The sequence below is a fragment of the Apium graveolens genome, chromosome 5, assembly GCF_009905375.1.
Source record: "Apium graveolens cultivar Ventura chromosome 5, ASM990537v1, whole genome shotgun sequence".
NCBI lineage: Eukaryota > Viridiplantae > Streptophyta > Magnoliopsida > Apiales > Apiaceae > Apium > Apium graveolens.
Window position 1 is genome coordinate 289216721 of NC_133651.1, and position 17671 is coordinate 289234391.

At 33.1% G+C, this 17671-nt stretch overlaps 1 protein-coding gene across 2 annotated transcripts; it reads left to right on the plus strand.

Annotated features, from left to right (window-relative positions):
- Window positions 1-5626: 5626 nt before the first annotated feature.
- On the plus strand, window positions 5627-15419 carry LOC141659113 (protein DEFECTIVE IN EXINE FORMATION 1). Of its 2 annotated transcripts, XM_074465865.1 has the most exons (14): window positions 5627-5957; window positions 6234-6344; window positions 7349-7431; window positions 9108-9225; window positions 9302-9459; window positions 9563-9619; window positions 10897-11438; window positions 11524-11594; window positions 12582-12838; window positions 13702-13883; window positions 13981-14264; window positions 14340-14457; window positions 14549-14731; window positions 14863-15419. In XM_074465865.1, exons 1-14 carry the CDS (start codon window positions 5821-5823, stop codon window positions 15178-15180), a joined length of 2619 nt encoding a protein of 872 aa, XP_074321966.1. In that variant the 5' UTR covers window positions 5627-5820; the 3' UTR covers window positions 15181-15419. The 2 variants fall into 2 exon arrangements, with proteins under 2 accessions (XP_074321966.1, XP_074321967.1); XM_074465866.1 differs by lacking the exon at window positions 9563-9619 and having other exon boundaries at window positions 5628-5957.
- The last annotated feature ends 2252 nt before the right edge of the window (window positions 15420-17671 follow it).

Genomic DNA, 17671 nt, shown 5'->3' on the forward strand with positions numbered 1-17671 from the left:
GATAAAAGAATGACTGTTATGGAAGACTCTCTAACAGCTATACATCTACATCAAGCACATCAAACAGACTTGATTCAAAAGCTAGTGACATCACAAACTTCTTCCTCTACTCTACTTGCTGATAACAAAAAGGGGGAGAAAGATAACTCTATTGTCCCTATCAGTCAAGAGGAATCAAGGAGTGAGGGGGAGCAGAAAGTGCAGCATTGACAAATAAATCTGGCAGCAGCAAAACTAAACACAGATGACAAACTACTAAAGATTGATGTAGCAGGAGCTGAGAAGGAATTGAAAGAAAAATAGAGAAAGATAGATGCAGAAATTCAACAAAAGTTTGGGCCAATTCAGAAGCCAGACAAAACCTTCATTCATCACTCTCAAGTCAAGAACATTCCTGTGAATGAAATGAGTATGAATTATCTGGAAAAAGGCCAAACATCTTGCATCAAATCTCCAAAAGTAGATTTCATCATGAAGCCTAAAAGAAACTATTCAAAGTTTTCATACAAGAATCCTATGGATACTGTGTATGAGACATCTAGGCCAGATGAGAAGAAGCTGTTGGCTAGGTCAATTGCCTTCTACAAAGATCCAGCTGATTCAGCACTCAAAAGAAGATTATCCAAGATTTACAGAAATGGTAAGGAAATTTGTGTGGTGGCTGGACACCCCATGTTTGTGGAAGTTAAGAAGGAAGAGAAAGAAAGAATCAGGCAAGAAAAGAAGCAAGCTGCTCTGGATGCTAAAAAGCGTAAATAAAAGAAGAAGCAAGCTGCTATCTTGGCCAAGCTTCAAGCTGTAAAAACCATAACATAAATTCCTTTACAACCAACTGTAATTGCTGAACCTAAGGATCAGAAAGTGCAAGAAGAACCACAGCAGAAAAGAAGATTCAGATACAAGCTCCAATCCAAGAAAAAATTGGACTTTAATAATGAAGTAATAGAAGACAATATTCCTAAAAAGTCCACAACTACAACTTAAACATCAAAACCCTCACTGGATTTGAAGCAATCAAGGTGGTGGATCTAACTAGGAATATTCATGGTGAGCCCATAATTCCAAAGGATGAGCCAGTGGACTGGGATAGTTTACCCATTCCTGAGCTAAACTTTCCTATCTTCAAGAAAAAGAAGACAAAGACAAGAGCTAGAAAGAAAGTGAAACCAGTGATTCTCAAATCCAAGACCCTAGTCAAATCTAGATCCACAGTCAACAAAGGAGATATGTTGTACATCTGTGACATCAAAGAGTTTTCTAACATTAACCTCTACTTAGATGAATTGGAAGAAGTTAGAGAAATTGATGCTCACAGACATCTCCCTAAAAGACTGGTATTCAAATACAAAGGGGGAAAAGATATCATATGGCCACATCACATGATCCTTCTAGAAAGCCAATTTGTTCTAATAAAGATATACTCATCATTCAAAAAGAACTTTGGGGTACCATATTACTGCTAGAAGATTAGTTCTAAAAAAGATTGAGGAGCTGAGGAGTAATAGAGCCAAAGATGCATTTCTAAAAACTCTATCTATTCCCTTCACAGGAAAGAGAGTGCATTTGAGGCCTTATTGGTTGATGGAATTCAGGGATGAAAAGGGAGTTAGAAGATTTTTCAGATTAGAAGACCAGTTGAGTATCTATAGCAATGAGACTCTATTGGAAATGCAAGAAATGCTAGATCTCTCAAAGCTGATGAACTTGAATTCCACAGACAACTCCAAAACCAAATAGAAGAGAACAACAAGAGGCTTGGGAAGAAACCTAGACAATCAAGGAAATAGACTTATCTGCTCAGACTAGAGGAGCACCTTGATAATAATTGTGAGCAATTTCTTTGTATACTTTGCATTGTTCAATTTTCAGTAAATTTTGCAGCACTTATCAGTTTTATCTACTATTTTCAATCTATAGTTTTAGGGTATTTTGTTATCATCAAGTTTCTCTTAATTTATGGCTATAATTCCAGTAGACATAAATTGGGGGAGATTGTTAGGAATATGTTGTGAACTTGATGATAAGTTAAACAAAACACCTTAGTAGATTTAACTTAGTAAATTTTGTAGCACTCGACGGATGATCAAATATAGTCCCGACGGATGATTAGTCCCGATAAATGATGATTTGATATCCGTCGAGTGAGTAGCTTATGTAATAATAAGTATTGTAGCACATTTCTGTAAACAACTTTGCGTAGATTCTGTAGTAGCATATGAGTCATGTTGACTACTAGTAAATATGCAAAATAGGTTGATTAATTGTAGATATGTGATATCTTGTAATTCTGCATAAATGAAATGGAGTCAAGTGTCAAATAGCTACCCGAAGATGATCAACAAAACTACCTAACGGATGATCAACAAGCTACCCGACGGATAACAAGCATGTACCCGACGGATGATCAATTCAAATATTTATTGACAGTGACAACACAGTCACATGCGTTGGGTGTTTGCAAAAGGAATGTGGCAGCCTGTTTAGCAGGAAATTGAGAACAAAGAAGTATTACCATTTATATGCAAGTTATGAAGATTTTCAAAGATGCTGGAATAGAGTAATGAAGCAACATGAAGTTAGACTTGATAGGTTTTATTTTATTATCATGTCTTATTACCATGTAAACTTGGTGATATATAAACCAAGTGTAGCTAGTAGAACAAATAAATAAGCAAACACATTTAGAAGAGAAATAGAAAAAGCAGTACTTGTCAAGAATTTCTCTGTAGTATGTTTGTTCAACTTGTAAAGTAGTTGTGAGTCAATTTGAGCTTCATAGAGTTCTCAAGTCGATATATATATATATTTATATATATATATATGGTGGATACATTCAAATCCACCAGAAAGTTTTAAAGACTTGTGTTTTTATTACTTTGTGTTTGATTTACTTAATTCTTTATTCCGCACTTTGCAAATCAAAACACTTATATATATATATTGAGTTAGAACATTTTTATAAATTTCAAAAAGAGGCCAGAATTACATTCAACCCCCCTTCTGTAATTCTTGTTGTATTGTTAGGGAATAACAATTACGTTTTATTATAACATGAATATTGTCCATTTTTTTAATAAAAGCAACACTCATAACATCAACTGAATAATAACCTTATCAACCTTTAGTAATGGGTCGTAATACAACAAAGTGTTTAAATCAAAAATTCAAATACAAATCATTATCGACAAATCGATGTCCTAAAATCAACTCAAAATAAATATAACAACATATAGTATATCACACCAAAACCAACTTAAATCAAAAAATCAACTACAAGTCATTGTTGACAAATCAATATATTAAAATCAATTCAAAACAACTATAACAAACTTTAGTAGATGGATTCTAACACAACATCAACTTAAACCAAAAATCCAACTACAACTCATTTTATCGTCAAATTGATATAATAAAATCACCTCAAAACAACTATAACAACCTTTATTATATGGATTCTAACACAACATTATTAACTTAAACCAAAAATTCAAGTACAACTCATTATCTACAAATCGATATACTAAAATCAACTGAAAACAACTATTACAATTTTTATTATATGATCCTACCACAAGAAAATCAACTTAAACCACAAAATTCAACTATAATATTTTAATATCACTTTCAGGTTTGATGTTCGATTGAATAAAATTAAATATAAATACTTTATTATTAAGTATATAACAACTGGATCACGCCCTCACTTAGTCTTATTTACAATCATATACATGATACATGAGTGTGTGTGCGCGTGTGTGTGCCGCATAGTGAAAAAATATTTGATATTTTAATCATTGCAACTTATCAAATTAAATTAAATGTTAACAAATGTTCACAAATACATATACAAATCTTAATACTTTGATATATATTTTGAGCTATTTTTTACGATATGGAACATATCTAATGATTCTTTTTTTTCTACTATTTTTAATTCTCTTATGAATGTGCATAACCAAATTATGTACTGATTGAAGTAAAAATATTATAACAACACATATCATGAAAGAAAAAAGAGTGATGAAAGTTTAAATAAATATTTCAAACACATTGATGCATAATTTTCAATTAGGGCTTTGAGATACTACGTGCCTCCATTGAAGATTACCAAGGATACGATTATAAATGTAATTTGTTAAATGAAATATAAGGTACCTGATAAAATTATCTCTTTCTGAATTTTGCATTTCATAAAATGTGCGTATTAAACTGTCAAGATAATGAAAGATATAGTTTGGAGGGGGATAACTTTTTAGAGGGGGTATTTCAATTTTTTTTGAAGAGTTACGAGGATTATTTATTACAGATTCTTATGTTAAAACTCTAAACCTGGGACGATGGATATATCAGTGGTCTCTGACAACTTGAGCTTGTAGAAAACTAGAAAACATGAGGCACTTTACCAGTTCTTAGTATAGCCTAAATTATTTTTTAAGGTAAACATACTAATACGAACACAAATACGTAGGATGTATGACAATTTTCGTCATAAACTAAAACACTTTTATGATAAACCAAGCTATATTAAACTGTAAAATAACGTTTAACTTTAGTGAAATTGCAAACTACATTTTTACAGCTTTAAAATTAGTAAAAGTATTGTAAACACATTAACACGTGTATAGATGAGAATACTTGACAGACACAACCAATGCTGCTATAATCTTATAAACCAACCTCGGTAAATATGTACTATACACCATATATCAATACACATTTCACACAAAAATACTATATATTCATGAAACTATGATAGCTGAATAAAAACTTTGCTATTTAGAAATGGGTACATAAGGATATTACTTGAACACGGTTAAGTAATTTAAGTTAATGTACTATCGAGTTCGAATTTAACTTTTATACCTAATGAGCTGTAAATGACAATTCGTGTAAATTGAATAAAAACACAAGAAAGAAAGTCGGTTTAAGCTTTTCATGAACATTATATAAATTTTCATGCACGAACACACCAAATATTCAGTATCAAGATTACTCAATTCATAACTAAAAAATACCACAATTGTAGATAATAAAAAGATTACACAAATCAAATTGATTTTCATCAATAATAAGGTAACCACATATCTAAATTACAACACTACAATCAGAATTCATGAACATTACAAACATCACAATATTTCAGAAATTTATAAATTATATTATGAACATTACATATGAGTTTTCATGCTAATTTATTTTAAAAAGTCCAAACCCTAGATAGCCCAACCCAATTTATACGATATAATTTTGTTGTTTAGTTTATTGATGGAATAGAAAGTAAGGCTATATTTGAAATTGCTGTTAAAAATTGTTGTGTTATTAGAAAAAATGCTGAAAAAAGTGCTATTGGAAAAATCAGATGATTGTTTGGTAATTATTTTGATTTGTATATATTTTGATGCAAAATAATAATAATAATATTTTTGTTAAGATTTGATGGTAAAATTAACATCAGCTTTTTCTAAAAATACATAAACTTATTTTCTCTAGTAATTTTTAGACAAAAATACTTTTTCAAAAAACTGCTTTTAAATTTTACCAAATACTAATTTTTAAACTGCTTTCGGCGAAAAAGCGATCACCTAAATAAGGACAAAACACAGGGGTGAAAACCGGAACACAAAACATAAACCAATGTGGGATGGCAACGTTGGATTAATTTGGATAATAAAGGGTCAGTGAGCTGACAGAAGCTTAGAACCCTAATTTAGGGGTTTTCAGATCCCTACAATAAACAGTTAAATTATCAAATATATCAAATATATATATATATATGAGTGAATTGAATTAATATCAATCTCATCTTATAGTAGAGTGAAGATGATAAGGAAGCGATTATTTATGGTATCTTGTGTATTATTATTATTGAATTGTAGAGTGAATGGTTTAGCATCGGCTGATACCAACAAGTTTCGACAACGCCAAGCCACTGATGATGCCCTTGCTGCTCCCAATTTGTATGCCCCCCCTTCTTTTCTTCTAATTTTTTCAACTACAATTTTACTGTTTTTGGATTCAACTACAATTTAACTGTTTTTGGATTTTTATTCTAGTCATCGTTTCATAATTGTTTTTGTTACATTGTCAAGTCCACTGGATTCCTGTATAACTTGTGTTTATGGCATTATATTTTTTTTTTATTGAATTGGTTAAAAATTGTTTTTTTTTTATATTTAGGTGGAGTTGTTTTTTATTACTTTTTTTTGGTTCCCTCTCTTTGTCCTTCGTTTTAGGGACGAGGACGAACTGTTAAATAAGCAATGTCCTCAGAATTTGGAACTAAGATGGCAGACCGAAGTTAGTTCAAGCATATATGCCACACCCTTGATTGCCGATATTAACAGGTAAGCTAAACCAAGAGTTCCTTCTCTAGTAGAGTACTTGGCTTTAGTTGTTTATCATTTCACATTTCATTATTTGTTATTCATTTTTCCTTCTCAAATAATTTCATCATATAATTTTTAGTTTGTTGTTCTTATGTAACACATATCTCGTAATAGAGAAGACAAAGGATGAGAAAGGGCAATGATGTCTTGTCTCTGTAACTTGTATTGTAGAGAACCCTAGTGTCATTACACAATACTATTCGTTCAAGTTAGTGATCTGGCTTAGTGTCTTAATAACTAAAATGTATTAGGTTCTTGATATCAATATACATTTCAAGAATCAGTTTGCATACGCCATACGGTAACGGTATCACCTAGACTACCCAAGACCTCTTTCTTGTACTAGAAGGTTTTCTTTGTCTTTTTTATAGACAGTGGTTCTGGAAATTATGCTAACTAGTATCCATAAGGAGTAAGTTTATGGTTATCTTGAAAGAGATATTTTTTTGAAATCAATGAAATTCACTAATTTTTGTCAGTTTCAGCAGCAGGAGTCATATATTATTATTATATTATGGTTTTTGGAACTAGTTCTGGTTATTGGTTAACATCTTGTTGTAAGATTCTGTCTGTATATTCAGGAGTGTTATCTTTCATGTGACAATATTTTTTGAAATATCAAAACTGGAGTCACATGTTATGGTTTTGTAACTACCTTTTTGTAATTCTGGTGACATCTTGTTGTACAATTTCATCTTTGTATCCTGTCATTGAGTGTCAGGTCCGACAAAGTTTGTCCTGGTACTAAATACCGTACAACACCTTATATTTTCCTCAAAAGCGCACCCCGGCCCGAATCGGGAAAAGCCTAGATGAGACCCTGATTTGAAAGAAGGGCCGAATATAGAACTGTGTGGGAGCTAGTATTTTCTTACATTTCCACATAATTAGCCTTTGATTAATTAAAGCTCTGCATATTTCCATAATACATGACGGTGAATCATTTTTGCTTTATACGTCAGTGATGGAAAGCTTGAGGTCGTAGTCCCTTCTTTTGTACACTACCTTGAAGTCTTAGAAGGATCTGATGGCGACAAATTGCCAGGTATATGAATTGGCTGTGCCTTCTAATCTGTTAAAGGTGTACATTTTGCATTTAATTATATTAGGGTTAGCATTACCAACAGTGAACAGTCTCTTAATATAATACTTGAAAATAATACAAATTATTAACTCTTGGCTAATTAAGATATTCTAGTACTTGTCATCTCCAATTGGCTCGCTATCCCTGCCTTTTATATCGTACTTATTATTAAATGTACCCATATGTTTTGAGAGAAAAAAGTGATGTTAATAAAAAGTTGAAAAGAAGTGATAAAGAATGAAATGAAGAGAGAAAGACTTTTAAAACCAAGGAGGATAGAAGGGCTCACAAAAACATAGGGAGCTCCTAGGAGGCTGTTGGAGTTCAATATAAGTACACCATCCTCAATATTTAACTTTAAGAGCCTATTTAAGAGGCTGGTGGTGATGCTCTTCTAACACTGCAGTGGTCACTGAAGTATTGTTCAAACTCAAATGTTCACTATTTCCAATGCGGATTCAGTTTATTTGAACATGTATAAATATTACCCCAAGTGGAAAGCAAAATAATGGACGGAAAAAGTTCATAGGCAGCAGTTTGGCTATTTAAGCTATGACGTGGCATAAGTGAAATTAGGAGTAAAGAGAAGTTCATCATTCTTTAATTATATACATTAATATGCATTCAGTTTGTCTTTAGGAGCTGAAACTGCTCTTACAGCAAATAGACCCCATATTTTGACCCGATCCCGAATTTTAGGTTAAGCCATGTATGATAAGGTTCAGATCTGAATCCAGGTCTCTCGTGAACTTGGACTCGTTTCGCATATATCCTCTGCTCTACCACCGGAACTATACTTCCAGTTCTTGTATGCACTACTTTTTTTTTAAAGTTCTATAGCATAAAATATGATTCAAACAACAGATATTGATATCTGTACACACTTTTATGATCATAGGTTTGACTTTTCCCCAGCCTCTTGTGTATATCTGAATCAATACTGTATATATTCAAACCAATCCAGCTAATGTTAGCAACTGTAGTTCAGCTAGCCAAATTTTTTAAAAATATGAAGTTGAAAACACTGCCACCAATAAATTGCTAGCGAGTTTGAAAGTGTTTCTGAAATTAATTTGGCGATATCTGAGAAAAGTGAAAGAGAGGATATGTACATATATATACAGAGAGGAGCCAGGGTACATATGATGTAATATTTTTCTTGTTAAAACCAACTTATTTGCCACCTATTGCAGTGTCACACGTTAATTTTCTCATTGAAATGATTTTTTTTAACCTAAAGGAATGATATTTCATATCTGTATATGTTTAAGTGAGCTATATGAGTCCATGTTAACAATACTGAAAGAAATGAATTGAAACCTCACTTTAGTGACCACGTTGATATTTAACCCTATTTTATTACACACACACACACTAATGTATATATGTGTGTGTGTATGTGTGTGTGTGCATATGTGCGTGTAAAACAATTAGATTATTAATTGGATTATGGCGTGCTAGTCTTTTTGGGACTGCAAGTCAGCATGTGCAACTAAAGACCTACTTAATACATGTTTTTGAATTTAAATTTTAATGTATTTGACACAACATATTTCTGTGAAAAACCACTGTAGAGTTCTTCCCCTTTTTTAGTTCAAGTGGTTGAATTTCTCTTTACTTTTCGACTAATTTATCAGGATGGCCTGCTTTTCATCAATCTACTGTTCATTCTAGTCCCATATTATATGACATTGATAAAGATGGCGTGAGAGAAATAGCTTTGGCCACCTATAATGGTGAAGTGCTCTTTTTCAGGTAGTTTTCCCCATTTGTTTTTGTGCAATTTCTGTTGTGCTAGTGTTGTTTATGTTTCTTGTTTCTGCTATTATAGAGTTTCAGGGTATCTGATGTCGGACAAATTAGTGGTCCCTCGTATGAAAGTTAAAAGAGACTGGCATGTCGGTTTAGATTCAGATCCAGTGGACCGTTCTCATCCAGATGTTAAAGATGAAAAGCTCATTCAGGATGCTGTTTTAAACTCAAAACCGTGTAAGAAGTTATTCTGTACAAAGCTTGTAGTAACATTTTTTACATTACTAAGCGCTTTGTCATTTCAAATTAAACTAATTTTATGACGAATTTGTTTTAGAAGTTGACTTGCAGTCACTTTTGATTGCCAGAATCATTGTTCTGCATATTACTGATGCAGGTAATTTTGTTAGCTGTTACCATGTACACTTAAAAGGTCATAGCTTAGGATTGTTATTTAATGAAATGCACCTTTGAGTTCTGGTGCTTTGTGTGTAGAATTACAAAATGAACTATAATTTTAGGAGTTCTCTAAAGTTTTCAGTGAGAATTGAGGAGACAAGGAGAGGAAAGAAAATTATATGAAGCAATAGAAAGTTGGGGTTATTCAATATTATCCTGGTGTTTTTACATAAATGTTACTCCCTTCGTTCCTGAAAAAATTGGCAGTTTATAAATTTTAAAAGTCAAATTATATTTTAGTTTGACTGTCAATTGTACCTTACTAATTTATTTATTTTTGCAAATTTAAAAAGTAAATCTGTTAGTAAAATTAAATATTCTTTTTAATGATACTTTTTTCATTATTATTGTGTCTAACATTAATTATTATATTTTAGCCAAAAGTTGAATTAGTTTAATTTTAAAATTTTACAGCACGCCAGTGTTTTCAAGGGATGAGGGAGTATCAAATAATCTTTTTTCATTCAGCAAAAAAATGCACATCCAGTTCATTTAGCTAATTTGTTGATTCATTGTTTTGTTCATTTTTATCAAATAGGCCCCAGTTCAGTATCCTGATTGCTTGAAGGGACTGGTTATTTATTTTGTCTCTTAGAGCACAGGGGGTTAGTTATTTAGCTGTCCTTTTTCCCTGTCTTTATTTGACAATGTCTAAACTCTGAAAGCACTGTTCTGGTTAGTTTTCCCGAACTAGGAAGTTAGCTATAAAATCCATTCCCTCGTATTTTATTTCTAATATATCTCGTGTAATTAGTTTGGTGCTTGATTTTTCTTCAACTCACTGATAAATGATTCGTTTAACCCATGAAGTCCAGAGGAAGTTGATGGATGTAAACTCTAAACTAACTTGATCATCTTGAGGGACATTATTGATTACTTTCAGATAACTGAACTTGTATTTATAAAGTTGCGTACGCTTTTTAGAGAATAATTTATCAGTTTCTCTGATATATGGCTATCATTTTAAATGTCAGTAGCTAATCAATATATCATTTCCTTTATGTCTGTTCAACCAACAAACTCTAATTAGGTACGTGTAGAGACTGGGGAGGGAAGATTGTTTTGAACTACGTTTAATCTAATAATTATAGATTTAATAACTTGGTCTGCTTGGTACAGACTTTGCTACATTAAGCTTTGAATAGAAAGTACATGTCCTTGTTGAAACTTGAAACTAATGAATCGAAACTTATTCGGATAATATTTTATTTTCAGCACCAGCAGTTCACCTGAGCATGGCAAATGCATCAAAAATAGAAAATCAAGAGAAACAGCACAATAGCTATACAGAAGCTGATATCAAATTTTCACCAAATATAAATGATACTCCAGGGGAGATAACCAGCACTGCAGAGAGTCAAACAGTCTCCGATGATAAGTTGCAAAAGATCACGGATAATACTACATCAGAGTCTGAACCGGAGAGAACCAACAATGCAGAAAATGGAACTCAGACTAGTAGACGACTTCTTGAAGAAAATGCCTCGAACAATTCAGGGGAGAGTGTATCTGGATCTAAAGATAACAAAGCCGAAGATGTTCATGCTGCAACTGTAGAAAATGAAGCAGGTCTAGAAGCTGATGCCGATTCATCTTTTGAGTTGTTTCGTGATAATGATGAACTGGCTGATGAGTATAACTATGACTATGACGATTATGTTGATGAAAACTTGTGGGGAGATGAGGAGTTCACTGAAGCACAACATGAGGCATTGGAGAATTATGTGAATATTGATTCACATATTCTGTGCACTCCTGTATGCCCTATGAACCTGGTATCTGTTTTGTGAATGGATATATATTTGATTTGGTGATGAACTAATAATTGTATGTGGTTTGCAGGTTATTGCAGACATAGATAATGATGGCGTGTCAGAGATGATCGTTGCTGTATCGTATTTCTTTGATCACGAGTGAGTTTCTTCCTCTAAAATAGTTCTTATTAGTTATTACCAGGGATGGAGCTAAGAATGAACCCGGGGGGGGGGGGGTACCAATTTTTAAAAGAATATAAATTTTTAAAACAGTTAAAAAGATTTTTTAAAACAATTAAAAGATTGCATTTCTTAAAATGTTACTCCCTCCATCCCAATTCCCAACAGATTGTTAACACTTTCCTTTTTGGGATGACCCATCCAATTGTTAACTTTTCCTGAAATAGCAAATCTTTCTACACTAATTTCAGTAGGTCCCACTAACCCACTTCTTCTTCTATTTTCTTTACCTTTCTTAATCGGCATGCCTCACCCAGATGTTAACAATTTGGTGGGATGGAGGGAGTTCAAGTTTAAATAAACAGTAAATGCGTCTTCTTTATATTAAAACATATAATAAAAGTGTATTTAATAATATGTTGTAGATTATTGATCATTTGGAAGATATGATGTTCACCTGTTCACACTATAAGGTTCAACATAAATTTAGTGCTGACAACGAACTTTGTTCGAATAGGATTTTTAAAGGGCTTTTGCTTGTGCCACAAATACTGACTTGCTGTGCAATATTTAATGCAAATCATATTAAGTACCTCTATTACAATATTTTTAGAAAATCTTAAGTTATTTTTTAGGTATAAGTTTTATGTTAGCTGAAGTCACTGTGGGTAAACTGAGTTGAATTGTAAATAGAGATCAAATAAGTTATATCTTTATGTAGCAAAAAGAAAATGTTATATCCTTGTTTTCGTGGAAACGATAGATATATAAGAGTGCTTTTAATAAGTCTGTAACTAAAGAAGCATTTTTTGTATTTCTTAACTTCTGTGATAAATACTTGCATTCATGTAGGTATGAAGAAATGATGTTAATCTCTGTGCCATGCCATCTTAGCTACTCTTGTTTTCGTATAAAGTGAATAATTCAAAGACTTATATTCTTAGCTTATTTAATGTAAATTGACAGGTATTATGATAACCCTGAGCATCTAAAGGAACTTGGTGGTATTGAAATTGGAAAATATGTTGCTGGAGGTATTGTTGTTTTTAATCTTGACACAAAGCAGGTTAAATGGACTGTAAAACTGGATTTAAGCACGGATACGGGAAAGTTCCGTGGCTATATATATTCTTCTCCAACTGTTGTTGATCTGGATGGTGATGGGAATATGGACATCCTTGTTGGGACATCCTATGGCTTGTTTTATGTCCTGGATCACAAGGGTAATAACTGAAAACTTCTTCTAGTACTTCCATTCGCCTTAGTTTCCCATATCTGTGCCTAACTTTGTTTAAATCAAATCCTTAGAGTTTTTCTTCTTTTCGGTTTTTAAGCAATCATCTTTTGTTATTATTTTCCATTGGTGTTAGAATTTGTTGGCCTTCTCATTCTCTGCGGGATATTCGACTTTACAAGTTCCCAATTATTTATATAATTATTTATTTATTTCTATTTTGCAATGACAAGCAACCAAGTGTAATTTACAAGTAAAAGATATGTCAGTATCTTCTTTAAAAAAAATATTGATCTTTCTTCATGTTTATAGGCATTAAATTTAAACTCAATTTGAGTATAGAATCAATTTTTTTCCTGGGCCTTAGTACTTGTGAGAATTCCTGTAGAACAGTATCAATGGGAAAGTTCACGTGTCTTATAGGAGTTTGCACTGGACCTGTCCTGGCCTCTCAGAATTTAATTCCAAAACCTTATTTTCTTCGCCGATTCATTAAATACACCCTTTTTGTGGTATGTCATGTACTTTCGAGTTTATTAATAAACGTTTACTTGCTATGAATTTTTTTACAATGGATAAGTTTCTGGTGGTGCTTACATCATCTCAGACGCCTGCATCAAATAGTTTGATTTAACCTCTGAATCAAACATGAATTAAGATGTAACAAACTGGACCTCCTGGATTAGTTTGCATATATTTTTTCGGATAGATATTGTATTACTAAGAGGCAATGTAGGAATTTTTTTTTGGATAGATATTGTGTTGACCTTCTTGAAAACCATTTGCGATATCCGTTTTACTTTTTACCTGTTTGTGAAAAAAATACTAGAAACTGAGCTGATTTTGATCCAGGCAAATTGAGGGATAAGTTCCCACTTGAAATGGCTGAAATTCAGGGAGGGGTTATAGCAGCTGATATCAATGATGATGGCAAGATTGAACTATTGACCACCGATACTCATGGAAATGTTGCTGCATGGACTGCTCAAGGAAAAGAAATATGGGAGGCACATGTAAAAAGCCTAATTCCACAGGTGAAGAAGCATCATCTAGTCTACAGTAAACTCTGCAGAGTATTGTATTGAGTTATATATATTGAATATGTACATTTTACATTTTGTTGTGTTTCAGGGTCCTACTATTGGTGATGTAGATGGTGACGGCCATACTGATGTTGTAGTTCCAACAATATCAGGGAATATACATGTTCTTAGTGGTAAGGATGGGTCAGTAGTACGTCCTTACCCATATAGAACACATGGCAGAATTATGAATAAAATCCTCCTTGTTGATTTGACCAAACGTGGGGAGAAGAAGAAGGGGTTAACTATTGTCACAACATCTTTTGACGGTTATCTGTACCTTATAGATGGACAAACTTCATGCGCTGATGTTGTGGATATCGGTGAAACTTCGTAAGATATTCTGAGATCATTAAAATTCTGCCAGTTGTTTCTCTCCGGAGCTGATTTCTGAAGTTCTTTTAACAGATACAGCATGGTCTTGGCGGAGAATGTAGATGGTGGAGATGATCTTGATCTTATTGTGACTACCATGAATGGCAATGTCTTCTGTTTCTCAACCCCAGCTCCACATCATCCACTCAAGGTAAGATATACTATGAAATCTGATATGTTTAAGCTTGATTGTTTACACTTTTATCTTCAAAAAAACTATCGAGTAATTCATGATTTTCTAGGGTTGGAGATCAACTGATCAAGGAAGAAATAATGTTGCTAATCGCTTCAATCGTGAAGGCATTTATTTAACTCCTCCATCTAGAGCTTTCCGTGACGAAGAAGGCAGGAACTTCTGGGTCGAAATAGAGATTGTTGACAAAAATAGGTTCCCTTCGGGGTCTCAGGCACCATATAATGTGACGGTAAGATTTCGTCCTATAGTTTTAGGTATTCATAGACAATGTGATGGTAAGATTTTCTTATGGTTTCAGGTATTAATATACGTGTCGAGGCACCATTAGTTTAATCTTTGTTTTTTATGATACTATTGCAGACATCCGTACTTGTACCTGGTAACTACCAAGGGGATAGAACAATTAAACAAAACCAGGTATATGACCGTCCTGGAAAGTATCGCCTTAAACTTCCGACAGTAACTGTAAGGACTGCAGGGACTGTTCTAGTGGAGATGGTTGACAAGAATGGACTCTATTTCTCAGATGATTTCTCTCTTACATTCCACATGCATTACTACAAAATATTGAAGTGGCTTATTGTTCTTCCGATGCTTGGGATGTTTGGAATGCTTGTCATCCTTCGGCCGCAAGAAGCCATGCCGTTGCCCTCATTTTCACGAAATACCGATTTGTGAAATTGGGATACATCGCAATCTTACACAAGCTAACTCTTAATAGCAATAAAGATCTAAGGAACTGAAGCGTAATGTTTGGGATGCTAAAATCCCGTGTAGACCTTAAAGTGTACCATTTATGTCTTAGTTGGATTTACATTTAAATATTTGAAGATAGGAAAGCAAGTCTATAACTGTTTGGAACCCAAATACTTGGTTGTTTCACAAACCTGCCAGATGATGTACAACTTGTTTGAGAATTTTTGAGGGAGGCATTTGTAATTAGACTGTAAATTGAGAATTTGGCTCAAGATGACGAAATCATGTCCGAAAAATCTAGTCATCTATGCAAAAAAATTAGACTGTAAAGAGTTTTATTTGACTAAAAGTCGCATGGTAGAGCTCAAATGTTTAAATTAATGTGTATTCGAAAAATTCAGTCTTGTAGCAAACTACGGTCACTGCCAAAAGAGCTCTCTTCAATTAAATTTTCCCGGGAGAGATTAATTGTTTGAATTAATAATGTGGTATTATTAGAAGCTCGTGCTTCTCTTCTTAACTGTTTGATTAGAAGCTCGTCCTTCTCTTAATTGATAAGAATCTATTTGGCAAATGAAGCATGTCTTGTTGTCTTGTGACTGATAATCTGTCTTGTTGACTGATAATCTAGCCGTTCATTTGTTGGCAAATGAATCTTGTAATCTTTCTAATCACCACTGGTATTACCCCAAGTTCAACACTGTGAACGGCTAGATTTATTATCATTATTAAACCTGAATAACCCGAGTTACAGAGCTCAATGATCAGCCCCTTGCCATGAACCAAACTGGAGTTGTACGGCCAAATTCTTTTTACCTTTCAGGTATTACATTTTAGTATATACTACCAGATTCTTTTTACCTTCAGGCATTGAATTTTAGTAGATCTAATGTTCAGGAACAAAATAGAAGCGTCTCTTTAACAGCTATATATATTGGAAGTTGCAAGTATTTCATGGCAATGTATTGTTTCTTAGAACAATACTCCCTCGTCCCTTCTCTTTCTAGTTGTCACTTTTGAAAAAAAAAATCCTCCTTAAATAGTTATTCCACACAATTTTTACAGTTTTTTCCCAAAGAATACCCTTTTACTATTTCTGATGTTTGACTAATTTACATATACTAACAATTTATCTTCATTTAATATAATTATTAGGGGTAAACAAGTAAATAAAGAATCCAATTAACTTTTCCTTAAGATGTGGGTTTTTTAGCAATGTGACGATTAAAAAGAGACGGAGGAAGTACATGTGATTCTGTTAATTTGTCAAAATATTAGAAAATATTCCAGGTAGAACAACTCCTCTTCTAGAAAATAGTATGTACAATTCGGGTATAACTCAGAAACACCTTTAAGTATTTCATGGCACTATAGACTTTATTAGAACCATACATGAGAAAATTTATAATTTTAGAGAAATTGTATTACTGTGAGTGTGATGGAATAACAATCATGAACAAAACAGATATGTGAAAGAACAACAATAATTTAAGAAGCTTTGTGTAAGAAGAGAACATTTATCATTAATCCAAGGACAATGAACTTACAGGTTGTAATAAGCATATTTTAGCAGAATGCTATGTCATCTATGATGGACCACTCCTGTTTTACTACTACTACTACTACTCCATAATGGGCACAACTGAATCTGGAATACAAGTTATCCAATGATAGCGTGTATTGAACTGAACCGTTTCCTATCTCACCTATTCAACCTCTCTTTGTCCAAAGCCCAACTAGAATTTTCCAATTTCAACTACACAATAAATTGAATAACTCTCCAGCTCATAGGAAAAATTAAGTGTATACGGCAACTGAGTAGTGATACTCAGGAGAGGAGCTAATATGATACTTAGAGAGAATAGAAAGGAATATAAAATTGGTGACAGACTTTGTGGAGGAAGAAAGAATGTGGGGAAATAGTATCAAAAATGAGGGATCTATGATGGAATTTGTATGAAAAATGAGGAAGAAGGAAAATGGAGCATTTCTTTCAAAATTGGTAGGTCAAATTAGTTTAAATCATAAGGAATGGAATGAAGGAATAAAAATTATAAACTTTTCTCCCTAATCCTCCTAAATAAGAGTACAATTTTTCTCAAATGAACGATTTGAAGACCTATTCATTCCTCCCATTCCATTATCTCCCCATTCCATTCCTCGCAAGTGAACACAAACTCAGTTCTTTTTTTTTCTGGAAACTTTCAGTTACAAAAATTCTATAATCCGCACATGTACATCTTGGAGATCCAACCTTGCAATTCCCATATTCACAAAATTAGAATAATAGTGTAAATACTCTGGATTCTGGAAAATCAATTACCAGTCCATCTCAAGCCGGAGTGATAATAAATGAATTGCAGCTTTGAATTACAGAAATTAATCTTAGGGCAAAAAACTTAAATTAAACATAGCAACGGAAACTTCCCCTAAGATTTGAGTACTCGGTCAATTTTCCTAAATGGACGTGAGG

Bases quoted from the DNA above. Each gene is read 5' to 3' on its own strand.
- LOC141659113 (XM_074465865.1), top strand. From the start codon at position 5,821: ATGATAAGGAAGCGATTATTTATGGTATCTTGTGTATTATTATTATTG. The intron at 12,839-13,701 runs GTAATAACTGAA...ATTTTGATCCAG, and splicing joins TTATGTCCTGGATCACAAGG to GCAAATTGAGGGATAAGTTC. The intron at 13,884-13,980 runs GTGAAGAAGCAT...GTTGTGTTTCAG, and splicing joins TAAAAAGCCTAATTCCACAG to GGTCCTACTATTGGTGATGT.